The sequence below is a fragment of the Cetorhinus maximus genome, chromosome 5 (assembly GCF_964194155.1).
Source record: "Cetorhinus maximus chromosome 5, sCetMax3.hap1.1, whole genome shotgun sequence".
NCBI classification, from domain to species: domain Eukaryota; kingdom Metazoa; phylum Chordata; class Chondrichthyes; order Lamniformes; family Cetorhinidae; genus Cetorhinus; species Cetorhinus maximus.
The window spans coordinates 51,080,179-51,094,342 of NC_135883.1; the positions used below are offsets into that span (position 1 = coordinate 51,080,179).

The 14,164-nt window shown below is 45.6% G+C and overlaps 1 protein-coding gene across 1 annotated transcript in view; it reads left to right on the plus strand.

Annotated features, from left to right (window-relative positions):
- LOC144680645 (regulating synaptic membrane exocytosis protein 1-like) overlaps positions 1–14,164 on the plus strand; it is a 704,348-nt gene that overhangs the window by 13,242 nt on the left and 676,942 nt on the right. Inside the window, exon 2 of the mRNA XM_078541863.1 lies at positions 6,534–7,378. Coding sequence (XP_078397989.1) covers positions 6,534–7,378 — 845 coding nt within the window. The remainder of the gene's footprint in view (positions 1–6,533; positions 7,379–14,164) is intronic.

The following is a 14,164-nucleotide window of genomic DNA, read 5'->3' on the forward strand; positions in this document are numbered from 1 at the left end:
CATTCACCCTTCAACACACCTCAGGATCTTAAATGTTTCAATTAAGTTATCTCTTCTAAGTTCCAGTGGATACAAGCCTAACCTGCCCAAACCTTTCCTCATAATACAACCCACCCATTCCTGTTATTAGTCCAGTAAACCACCTCTGAACTGCTTCTAACACATTTACGTCTTTCTTTAAATAAGGGGACCAGTACTGTACACAATACTCCAGATGTGGTCTCACCAATGCCCTATATAACTGAAGCATAACCTCCCTAATTTTGTAATCAATTCCCCTCACAATGAATGATAACATTCTATTAGCTTTCCTAATTACCTGCTGTACCTGCAAACTAACCTTTTGTGAATCAGGCACTAGGACACCCAGATCCCTCTGCACCTCAGAGCTCTGCAATCTCTCACTAGTTAGATAACAAGCTTCCTTTTTATTCTTCCTGCCAAAATGAACAATTTCACATTTTCCTACATTATACTCCATTTGCCAGATCTTTGTCCACTCACTTAACCTATCTATGTCACTTTGTAGCGTCCTTACGTCCTCTTCACAATTTACTTTCCTACCTATCTTTGTGTCATCAACAAATTTAGCAACCATTCCTTCAGTCCCTTCATTCAAATCATTTATATAAATTGTAAAAAGTTGAGGCCCCAGCACTGATCCCTGTGGCACACCACTTGTTACATCCTGCCAGTTTATGCCAACTCTCCATTTCCTGTTAGCCAGCCAATCTTCTATCCATGCCAATATGTTACCCCTACACCATGAGCTTTTATTTTCTGCAATAACCTTTGATGTGGCACTTTATCAAATATCTCCTGGAAATCTAAGTACGCTACATCCACCAGTTCCCCTTTATCCACAGCACATGTGACTCCTTCAAAGAATAAATTCATTAAACATGATTTCCCTTCTATAAAATCATGTTGAGTCTGCCTGATGGCCTTGAATTTTTCTAAGTGCCCTGCTATAACATCTTTAATAATAGCTTCTAACATTTTCCCTGTGTCAGATGCTAAGCTAACTGGCCTATAGTGTCCTGCTTTCTGTCTCCCTCCCTTTTTTAATAAAGGAGTTATATTTGTTATTTTTCAATCTAATGGAACTTCCCCGAATCTAGGGAATTTTGGAAAATTAAAACCATTGCATCAACTATCTCACTAGCCACTTCTTTCAAGACCCTAGGGTGAAGTCCATCTGGATCTGGAGATTTGTCAGCCCGCGGTCCCAACAATTTGCTCAATGCCACTTCACTGGTGATTGTAATTTTCCCGAGTTCCTCCCTCCCTTCCATTTCCTGATTTGCAGCTATTTCCGGGATGTTACTTGTGTCCTCTATAGTGAAGACCGAAGCAAAATACCTGTTAAATTCATCTGCCATCTTCCTACTTTCCATTATCAATTCCCCAGGTGCACTCTCTATAGGACCAATGCTCACTTTGTTAACTCTTTTCTTATTTAAATATCTCTTACTATCTGTCTTTATATTACTAGCTAGCTTTCTGTCATGCTGTAATTTTTCCCTCCTTATTAATCTTTTTGTCATTTTCTGCTGTTCTTTATATTCTTTCCAATCTTCTGACCTGCCACCCGTCTTTGTGTATTTATATGCTTTTTCTTTAAGTTTGATACCGTCTTTAACTTTTTTATTTAACTGCGGATGGGGGGCCCTCCCCTTGGAATTTTTCTCTCTTATTGGAATGCATATATTCTGTGTGTTCTGAAATATCCCTTTAAATGTCTGCCACCAAACTTCTATTGACCTATCCCTTGACCTCATTTGCCAGTTCACTTTAGCTGGCTCTGCTTGCATGCCTTCATAATTGCCCTTATTTAAGTTTAAAACACTAGTCTTGGACGCACTCGTTTCTCCCTCAAAATGAATGTAAAATTCATCCATATTATGTTCACTGTTACCTAGGGGTGCCTTCATGAGAAGGTTACCAATTAATCCTATCTCGTTGCACAACACCAGGTCTAGTATAGCCTGCTCTCCAGTTGGCTCCGAAACATGCTGTTCTAAGAAACTCTCTCGAAAACATTCCATGAACTCCTCATCTACGCTACCTTTGCCCATCTGATTTTTCCAGTCTCTATTAGATTAAAATTCCCCCCTGATTATTGCTGTACCTTTCTGACAAGCTCCCATTATCTCCCCTTCTATATTCTGTCCTAGTGTGTAGTTACGATTAGGGGACCAGTACACCACTCCCACAAGTGACTTCTTGCCTTTAACATTTCTCATATCAACCCAAACCGTTTTTACATCCTGGTTTCCTGAACTTGGGTCATCTCTTTCCAATATGCTAATACCACTTGGGAAACATCCCAAGATCCTTCACAGGAACATTATCAAACAAACTTTGACACTGAACTAAGGAGATATTAGGTCAGGATCAAAAGCTTGGTGAAAGAGGTGAAAACAAAGGAAGAATATAAGAACATTGGAACAGGAGGAGGCCATTCAATCCCTTGAACTTTTTCTGCCATTCATTTAGATCATGACAGTTTCTCTTGGTCTGAAACCATTAATGCTCTTGATGAATAACTTGTATATCTCAGTTTTTAAATGTTCTATTCACGAAGTCTCAACAGCATTAACCTGAATGGCCTTACTCTAATTTTAAGGTTTTGCCCTCTTGTTCTGGACTATCTGACAAGAAGAAATAGATTCTCTCTCTCTCTATCCCTTCATCTTCTTTAATCAGCTTAAACATCTCAATTAGATCATCCCTTGATCTTCTATATTCAAGGGAATATAAACCTAGTCTGTGCAACCTGTCCTCAAAAATGTACCTTTAACGCCTGGTATCTGTGAAGCTACGCTGCACCCACTCCAAGGCCACTCTATCCTTGCTGAGGTGTGGTGCCCAGATCTGATGACAGGACTGCAAATAGGTTCTAAGGTGAGCTCTGTACAGTTGTCACATCATTTCCACGCTGTCATATTCCAGCCTATCTGTGATAAAGGCCAACATTCCATTAGCTTTTTAATTATTTGTGTACCTCTTGTAGTTTTGTGATTTCTGACTGAGCTGCTGGAATCTCACTTCTAATCCATTGTTCCGAGCTTCTCCCCATTCAAAATACTCCCTATTTTTCTTAGTTACAAACTGGATAACATCATGGTGGCAGTGATATTGTCACTGGGCTAGTTATCCAGAGACCCAGGGTAAAGCTCTGCGGACCTGGGTTTGAATCCCACCACGGCAGATACTGAATTCAATAAAAATCTGGAATTAAAAGGTTTTATGCTCACTGATGCCCAGTGAAACCAATCCAGTTTGGATTCCACCGGAGCCACTCAGCTCCTGACCTCATTATAGCCTTGGTTAAAACATGGACAAAAGAGCTGAACTCCCAACTCGCATTTGTCCAAATGTGGCATCAAGGAGCCCTAGCAAAACTGGAGTCAATGGGAATCAGAAAATGGGAAAACTCTCTGCTGGCCGGAATCATACCTAGCATAAAGGAAGATGATTGTGGTTGTTGTGGAGGTCAATCATCTCAGCCCCAGGACATCACGGCAGGAGTTCCTCAGGGTAGTGTCCTCAGCCCAACCATTTTCAGCTGCTTCATCAATGACCTTCCTTCCATCATAAGGTCAGAGGTGGGGATGTTCGCTGATGATTGCACAATGTTCAGCACCATTCACAATTCCTTAGATACTGAAGCATTCCATATCCAAATGCAGCAAGACCTAGACAAAATCCAGGCTTGGGCTGACAAGTGGCAAGTAACATTCACGCCACACAAGTATCAGGCTATGACCATCTCCAACGAGAGAGAATCTAACCATCTCCCCTTGACATTCAAAGGCATTACCATCACTGAATCATCCATTTTCCAAAATTCACTAGTTTCTGGAAAAGTGCCATCAGACTGAGGAGAGGTTGAGAGGCAGAGACAGTCGTTAAGAAAATTAGGTTGAGTTTAGGGCTTGGGCCGCTGCAAGCCTGGCCTCCTATAGAGGGTCAGAGTAATTGGGAATGTAGAATTGATCAGAATTGGAAGAATGCAGAAAAGTCAGAGTAAGGGGAGGGGTTGTAGGCCTGTAGGAGGTTTCAGAAATAGGGAAGGACGGGGTCATGGAGGGTTTCAAATGCAATGGGGGGATCTTTAATCTCTCCATGGCCGGCAGGATACTGAGAAGTTAAATTGTTGAAAATCGGAAGTGCAACCCCAGCCTGTTTCAGAGAGACCAAAGAATGTCTTTCACCGAGTTGATGATCCTCCAGCCACAGTTGATGTTTATCTCGGTGTGGTTCCCTAGGAACAGCCCATAGAGCACAGAGAACAACCACCGCATCTCTCTCCAAACCTCCTTTGCAAAGGTGCATTCCAGAAGGTGGTAGACACTGGTCTCTTCTCCACTGCAGGTACTTCGAGCGTCATGTGTGGAAGTGTTCAGACTCTGGATGTGCAGGAAGGATCTGACAGGGAGGGCCTTTCTCACCACCAGCCTAGCTACATCTTGGTGCTTGTTTGAAAGCGTTGATGATGAGGCATTCTGCCAAATGGCTTTGATAGTCTGTTCGGGGAACCATCCGACAGGATCCACCATCTCCTTTTCCCGCAGGGTCCCTAGGATGTTATATGTGGACCACTGCCTGATGGACTTATGGTCAAAGGCGTTTTTCTGTATAAACCTTTCCACAAGGGACAGGTGGTATGGCACAGTCCAACTGAATGGAGCGTTCTGCGGCAGTGTGGCCAGACCCATCCTTCACAACACCGAGGACATGTAGAACCTCAGCACATAGTGACGCTTGGCGTTTGTGTACTGAAGGTCTTTGGACAGCTTAATGCAGCCACACACAAAGGTGGCCATCAGGATGGGGGTGACGTTGGGCACATTTCCCCTTTCATCTAGAGGTTTGTACGTCACATCTCCGCGAACACAGTCCATTCACAATCTGCAGATAAAGCGGAAGATGGCCCAGGTGATTGCCGTGGCACAGGTGTGGGATATGGCCCAGACCTGCACCACATACAGCAACATGAAGAGCACCTTACACCTGATGACCAGATTCTTCATGACAATGGAGAGGGAGTTTGCGTGTTTTTGTTTTACTGTGGCAACATGCTCCTTCCAGTTTTTTGCAGTCACCCCTGCCCCTCTGAACTACATCCCAGCACCCTCAGGCCATCTGACCTGACAGTCAAGGGGACAAAGGATCGAGTGGCCCAGTTCCCAAAGAACATGGCCTCGCTCTTGCCATGAGTTACTTTGGTTCCCAAGGCCCATCATCAGTCTGCGCAGTGACGGTGGATTCAAGCAGAAGATGGTGATGTTGTCATTGCTGGGGACTCAAAAAATCAGTCTCCAGCAAGGTAATTGGGATCTGATGGGAGTGAGTGTTCTGGGCTTCATTGAATACACACTCAGGTGACCATCGCCCAATTTCCCAGCTGTGGGATGCATAGGAGCAGAGTAATATCATTTACCTTCAAACCTGCTCCATTACATCATGACTGATCCGTACCGCAATTGAATCCAAGTCGATTTCAGCTTCCCTCCAATTTAGCACCAGGTTTCTGTGGGGAGATTTTATGGAGGTGTCGGGTTCTTGCCTGCCAGCTGGAAAGCCACTGAGTGACTGCATTGCTTCCTCCAGTGAGGTCCACCAGTATTAAATGCCTCTCAGGGGGCCATTGGCTGGTTTTCCCTGTGATTGAGGACCCTGGAGATCAAAGTCCCACCCACCAAGATGCTGGCCAATCAGTGTCTGGCAGCTCTTTTGCTCAGCAGCATCACCATGGATGCAGTAGCTACTGCAGAAAATACACCCACTGAAGGCCCAGGATTGCAGGTCAAACCAGGCCACAATGGCAGGAGAGATTTCATGGGTGGCGGTCACAGGAGAGAAGATGTAGAGGGGTTGACAGCAAGGGCAGGGTGTGGTACCTTCCCAATGTCGGGACCCTTGACCTGGCGCTGAATGCTTTGAAGGAGGGATATTGCCTCGCCCACCCTCCACCCCCTCGCCCAGGAGGTGACAAGCAGCCAACATAGGTTTGCTTGCTGTGCCCGCCATGGGATGAGGCCATTAAGCGGTCATTAGATGGGCACTGAAGGGCCTCAGTCGGTGGCGGGGCTGGAATTCTGACCACAGGCTATCCTGCCCTGGATTTACTTTTGGTGGAGGGTGGGGTGCTGGCACACCATCCTTCTGTCTGATTAAATGCCCTCCCTGCCTCCAAACACGCCATGAAAGAAGCTATAAAATCCTATTTTAAGATTTGGTTCTGCCTTGAATTGTTAGATTTTACATTGGGTCAGGTAGGCCTAATTTACATGTGCTATAGTTACAGAAAAATCTGTGAACCTTGTTCATTTCAGATTTATTTTGTAGATGTTTTAACGTAGATTTGACTTAGTTTCTCACACTTGTATTGTTATTACTGGACTTTGCATCTGTCATCACCAGCTGCCTTTACTTTGCTTTTTAATCGTCTCAACTTTACAGAAATCTTCAAATAAAACATTTGGTGCAAAATAGTTACACATTGATAATGATCCTCTTTGCAGGAAGAAGAGTTCATCAGTTTCAGAACTGAATGGAAAAGGACCGAAAGGTGAACGGAAACGCACAACAAAGGCATCCCTTCAGCAAGGTGAGAGGTCAGTTGATGAAAGGGAGCATAGAGAACGGCGAGAAAGCCGACGCTTAGAGAAAGGTCGTTCACAGGACTATCAGGACATGGGTGAGAAATTAGAGGTGGAAAAGTTTGCAGATGAGGAAAAACAAAGGATTGAAGAGGAATATCAGAATCGATATAAAAGTGACCCTAACCTGGCAAGGTATCCAGTTAAACCTCAGCCTGAGGAACAACAGATGCGAATTCATGCTAAAGCGTCTAGAGCAAGACATGAAAGAAGGCACAGTGATGTATCACTGCCCCACACCGAGGCTGAGGAAGGTCAGGTGACAGAGGACCTATTGTCAAGAAGGACTCAGCAACAGGGGGTACAAGAGCGGAAATCCCCAGTTGAAAAAACTGCAGATGTACAAATGGTTGTTTCGAGGCAGCAGCATTTGAGCAGTCATAGCCCACCAACATCTAGACGGAGCCCAGTTCCTACAGAACACTTGGAGGTAAAGGATTATGACACCTACAAGAAGCACTTGGATCCCAGTTCTGCTGTGGTTCGAACAAAGCGAGACAGAAATGAAGCAATGCTGCGTAATGATTCGCTTAGTTCTGACCAGTCAGAATCAATCAGACCACCTCCACCAAAACCACACAGAATGAAAAAAGTTGGAAAGAAAAGACAAATGTCAGTCAGTAGCTCTGAGGAAGAGGGCGCATCAACACCAGAATATACCAGCTGTGAAGATGTGGAAATTGAAAGTGAAAGTGTCAGTGAGAAAGGTAAGCACTGTCATTCTCTATTACCATAATAATGTCTCTCTCTGAATATAGATGTGATATTAACAGCAAAGCTAAAAAACACGAAAAATAACACTTTAATAGACTGGGACAGATACACTGAGACAGATGCACCAGGAAAAACACTGGGGACAGATACACTGGGGACAGATGCACCAGGAAAAACACTGGGGACAGATACACTGGGACAGATGCACCAGGAAAAACACTGGGGACAGATACACTGAGACAGATGCACCAGGAATAACACTGGGGACAGATACACTGAGACAGATGCACCAGAAGAAACACTGGGGACAGATACACTGGGACAGATGCACCAGGAAAAACACTGGGGACAGATACACTGTGACAGATGCACCAGGAAAAACACTGGGGACAGATGCACCAGGAAAAACACTGGGGACAGATGCACCAGGAAAAACACTGGGGACAGATACACTGTGACAGATGCACCAGGAAAAACACTGGGGACAGATGCACCAGGAAAAACACTGGGGACAGATGCACTAGGAAAAACACTGGGGACAGATGCACCAGGAAAAACACTGGGGACAGATACACTGTGACAGATGCACCAGGAAAAACACTGGGGACAGATGCACCAGGAAAAACACTGGGGAGAGATGCACCAGGAAAAACACTGGGGACAGATACACTGGGATAGGTGTACCAGGAAAAACACTGGGGACAGATACACTGGGACAGATGCACTGGGGAAAACACTGGGGACAGATGCACCAGGAAAAACACTGGGGACAGATGCACCAGGAAAAACACTGGGGACAGATAGACTGGGATAGGTGTACCAGGAAAAACATTGGGAACAGATGCACCAGGAAAAACACTGGGGACAGATACACTGGTACAGATGCACCAGGAAAAACACAGGGGACAGATGCACCAGGAAAAACATTGGGGACAGATGCACTGGGATAGGTGTAGCAGGAAAAACACTGGGGACAGATACACCAGGAAAAACACTGGGGACAGATACACTGGGATAGGTGTACCAGGAAAAACACTGGGGACAGATGCACCAGGAAAAACACTGGGGACAGATACACTGGGACAGATGCACCAGGAAAAACACTAGGGACAGATACACTGGGACAGATGCACCAGGAAAAACACTGGGGACAGAAGCACCAGGAAAAACACTGGGGACAGATGCACCAGGAAAAACACTGGGGACAGATGCACTGGGACAGGTGCACCAGGAAAAACACTGGGGACAGATGCACCAGGAAAAACACTGGGGACAGATGCACCAGGAAAAACACTGGGGACAGATGCACCGGGATAGGTGTAGCAGGAAAAACACTGGGGACAGATACACCAGGAAAAACACTGGGGACAGATACACTGGAATAGGTGTACCAGGAAAATCACTGGGGACAGATGCACCAGGAAAAACACTGGGGACAGATACACTGAGACAGATGCACCAGGAAAAACACTAGGGACAGATACACTGGGACAGATGCACCAGGAAAGACACTGGGGACAGATACACTAGGAAAAACACTGGGGACAGATACACTGGGACAGGTGCACCAGGAAAAACACTGGGGACAGATACACTAGGAAAAACACTGGGGACAGATACACTGGGACAGATGCACCAGGAAAAACACTGGGGACAGATACATTGGGATAGATGTACCAGGAAAAACACTGGGGACAGATGCACTAGGATAGATGCACCGGGAAAAAGACTTTAGACAGATGCATGGGAGACAGGTGCACCGAGAAAAAGACTGGGGACAGGTGCACAGGGCAGATACACTGGGGAAAACAATGGGTACAGGTGCACCAGAAAAAACATGGACAGGTGCACTGGGACAGATGCACCAGGAAAAACACGGGGGACAAATGCACTGGGGAAAAACATGGGGGACAGGTGCACTGGGACAGATGCACTGGGAAAAACACTGGGACAGATGCACTGGGATAGGTGCACCAGGAAAAACACTGGGGACTGATGTACTGGGAAAAACACTGGGGACAGATGCACCGGGCAAAACACTGGGGACAGATGCAATGGGAAAAACACTGGGGACAGATGCACTGGGGAAAACACAGGAACAGATGCACCGGGGAAAACAATGGGGATGGCTACACTGGGTACAGATGCACTAGGACATACGCACCAGGAAAAACACTGAGGACAGATGCACTGGGAAAATACTGGGGACAGATGCATCGGAGAAAACACTGGCAACAGATGCACTGTAAAAACGCTGGGGACAGATGCACCGGGAAAAACACTGGGGACAGATGCACTGGGGAAACATTGGGGAGAGATGCATTGGGGACAGATGCACTGGGACAGATGCACCGGGAAAAACTCTGGGGACAGCTGCACCAGGAAAAACATGGGGGAAGTGTGCCCCAGGAAAAACAGATGCACCGGGAAAGACATGGAGGACAGATGCACCGGGAAAACCACTGGGGACAGATGCACCGGGAAATACACTGGGGACAGATGCACTGGCGTCAGATGCACCGGGAAAAACACTGGGGACAGATGCACCGGGAAAAACACAGGAGCAGATGCACCGGGGAAAACAATGGGGATGGTTACACTGGGAGCAGATGCACTGGGAAATATGCACTGGAAAAAAAAACTCGGGAAAGATGGACCGGGAAAACCGTTGCATGGCAGATGCACTTGGAAAAATATGGGGGACAGATGCACTGGGAAAAACACTGGGGACAGATGCCCTGGGGATGGATGCACCGGGAAACCACTGTGGACAGATGCACTGGGGACAGATGCACCGGGAAAAACACTGGGGACAGATGCACTGGGAAAAATATGGGGGGCAGACGCACTGGGAAAAACATGAGGGACAGATGCACCGGGAAAAACACTGGGGACAGATGCACCAGGATAAACACTGGGGACAGATGCACCGGGGAAAACACAGGAACAGATGCACCGGGAATATCACTGGGGACAGATGCACCTGGAAAAACACTGGGGACAGATGCACTGGGAAAAACACTGGGGACAGATGCACCAGGAAAAACACTGGGGACAGATGCACTGGGAAAAACATGGGGAGTGTTGCACCGGGATAAACATGTTGGACAGTTGCACTGAGAAACCATGGGGAGCAGATGCATCGGGAAAAACATTGGGGACAGATACACCGGGAAAATCACTAGGGACAGATGCATGGGAAAAACACTGGGGTCAGATGCACCGGGAAAAACACTGGGGACAGATGCACCGGGAAAAACATTGGGGGCAGATGCACTGGGAAAAACACTGGGGACAAATGCACTGGGACAGATGCACCTGGAAAACACTGGGGACAGATGCAGCGGGAATAACATGGGGGACAGATGCACCAGGAAAAACACTGGGGGTAGGTGCACCGGGAAAAACATTGGGGTCAGATGCTCTGGGAAAAACATAGGGGACAGATGCACTGGGGACAGATGCACTGGGAAAAACATGGGGGGCAGATGCACCTGGAAAAACACTGGGGACAGATGCACTGGGAAAAACACTGGGGACAGATGCACCGGGAAAAACATGGGGTCGCAGATGTACAGAGGAAAACATGGGGGACTGATGCACCGGGATAAACACTGGGGACAGATGCACCGGGGAAAACACAGGAACAGATGCACCGGGAATATCACTGGGGACAGATGCACCTGGAAAAACACTGGGGACAGATGCACTGGGAAAAACACTGGGGACAGATGCACCGGGAAAAACACTGGGGACAGATGCACTGGGAAAAACATGGGGAGAGATGCACCGGGATAAACATGTTGGACAGTTGCACTGAGAAACCATGGGGGAGCAGATGCATCGGGAAAAACACTAGGGACAGATGCACGGGAAAAACACTGGGGTCAGATGCACCGGGAAAAACACTGGGGACAAATGCACTGGGACAGATGCACCTGGAAAACACTGGGGACAGATGCAGCGGGAATAACATGGGGGACAGATGCACCAGGAAAAACACTGGGGATAGATGCACCGGGAAAAACATTGGGGCCAGATGCTCTGGAAAAAACATAGGGGACAGATGCACTGGGGACAGATGCACTGGGAAAAACATGGGGGGCAGATGCACCAGGAAAAACACTGGGGACAGATGCACCGGGAAAAACATGGGGTCGCAGATGTACAGAGGAAAACATGGGGGACTGATGCACCGGGAAAACATGGGGGACAGATGCACTGGGAAAAACACTGGGAACAGATGCTCTTGGAAAAACATGGGGGACAGATGCACTGGGAAAAACACTGGGGACAGATGCATATGGGACAGATACGCTGAGAAAAACACTAGATACATGAGCCTAATATATAGAACTCTATCTGAAGCGACTGTTGTTCTCCTTCATGAAGAATATTCTGAGCACAAAAATATCCTTGTATGTTTAATCTGTAATTCAGTGTTTATGTTGCTCCTCAATTTTGTTTCTTATGTGCTTAAGTTTTTATATTTCTAACGAACAATATAGTGCAAGAATTAAGAATAAAAAATGAATTGGGAGAAAAAATAGATTGGGATTGCATTTCAAAAAGGAAAGATCTTAGGTGAGGAAAGCACTTAGCACTTTGTAAATTGGAAACTTTGGATTATAATAAGTAACATCTTGTAATTAATCAGTCAGGAAATTTATAGTTTGCTCATTTGCAGTTCATATGAGTCCTTACATAGCACACGATTATTTTTCTTCCAATTATGTTTGAAATGGAGCAGCTCCCAGATTACTAACAACTGTTAAATAAGTCTGATTTGATTCCCTGCTAAAAATAATTTAATATCATTGACAAGAGGACAGACAAATGACCTACTTCCTGAACCACTGGCAGCCTCTTGGGCCAGCTCCCAGGAGGAAAGTCCCAATGGCGCACAGTGGATTGCCATCCAATATTGCCTCGTTGCTGTAAACTGACAAGGTTTTGAAGGTGTCAGGCAAATTCAGAATGTTATATAGACATATGCAACCCTAGCTTTATTACAGAGGCAGAGTACAAACACAGGGAAGTTATGCTCCGAACTGTTTATAAATCATTGGTTTGGCCTAACCTCTGGTAATTGTAATCAGTTCTGGGAATCACTTTAGGAAGAGCGTCAAAGCCTTACAGCAGGTGTAGCGAAGACTTCCCAGGGGTGAGGGACTTCAGCTAGGTGGAGACATGTGTGGAACTGCTGATGTAATACTATGATTGATAATTCATCAGTTAAGCCAGATGCATGTTGTCAGTATTAGCTTAGTGGTAGTCAGTAGAGGTACTTCATTGCATTATTGAGGGAGTGCTACATTATTAAAGGAAATATTCAAGGTGTCATCTTTCAGATGATGCTTTAAATGGAGAGTTCACCTACTTCTTCAAATGGATGTAAACGATCCAAAGGCATGATGGGCCAAATGACCTCTTGACTGTGCCGTACTGCCTTTATGACTGTAAAACGCTATTTGAAGAGGAGCAGGGTAATTCTAATGGGGTCCTGGTCAACATTTGTCCCTTAGCAACACCACTGGAAACACATCAACTAGTCGATTATCTCATTGCTGCCTGAAGGACCTTACACTAGTGAGTTGACTGCTACATTTGCATTCAAGTCAGATTAACTACATTTCAAAATGAATTATCTGTGAAATGCTTTTCAATATCCTGAACACGTGGACAGCACTTTATAGTTTTCTTTCTCATGTTAATAAGGCAAGCATGAGTTTTACCTTAAGGGAATCGTTTAAATAATATTTAACAGATTAAGTTATATCCAATATATTTATACTCTATGCTATATTAATCATTTATATTCAGTATCAATGCTAATTTGAATCTATAAATGTTGAAAACATTCTGAAAATTTGCACATCCTTTCCAACTTACTGTTGTTTTTTTCAAAAACGGGTTGTGTACCTGCTAGATTGAGATTGTTGTCCATTTCCCATCCCAAGATTAGGAGCAAGGAACATGGGTTGATTTTCATTTCCCTAAATGTCTGCAACATACATCACTTCAAACTCTTGATCTTCAGTGGCAGTTGATATGGAGGTAGCATCGGTGCAAGAGCAGCAAACCTTTGCCCATATTGGATTCCTTGACCTGTACACACCCAAAATACAGACTAACCCTGCAATAAATGTGTTGATAAGGACTCCCAATGCTCATCACAAGAGATTAGCTTTTAACATTAGACTGGCTGTCTCAGATTCACAAAGATCACGTCCTATTTACTTCCAAATGTGCTTGTGCTTTTTCAGTAACAAATCTCTTTATTGATGAATCTGCAATTGGAAATCTCTGGTGCAGACCACAACTCATAGTAAGTGCTAACAGGAGAATTGTGGGACCCTTACTGTCTGTATCAATTTTTTAACCAGTGCTTTCTGCGAGCACCCGACCAGGGAATCAATCTAAATGAGGTGATCAGAGGAAGTCAGAGCAGGTCCGAGGCTTTGATTCTGTGATGAGTAAATCCCCTCCTGACTCCCCAAAGCCTGTCCACCATTTACAAGGCACAAGTCAGGAGTGTGATGGAATAGTCCCCACTTGCCTGGACAAGTACAGCTCCCACAACACTCAAGAAGCTTGACACCATCCAGGAAAGCAGCCCATTTGATTGGCGCCCCATCCATCACCTTAAACATTCACTCCCCCCCCCATCACCGACACACAGTAGCAGCAACGTGTACCATCTACAAGATGCACTGCAGAAACTCACCAAGGCTCCTTCGACAGCACCTTCCAAACCCACAACCGCTGCCATCTAGAAG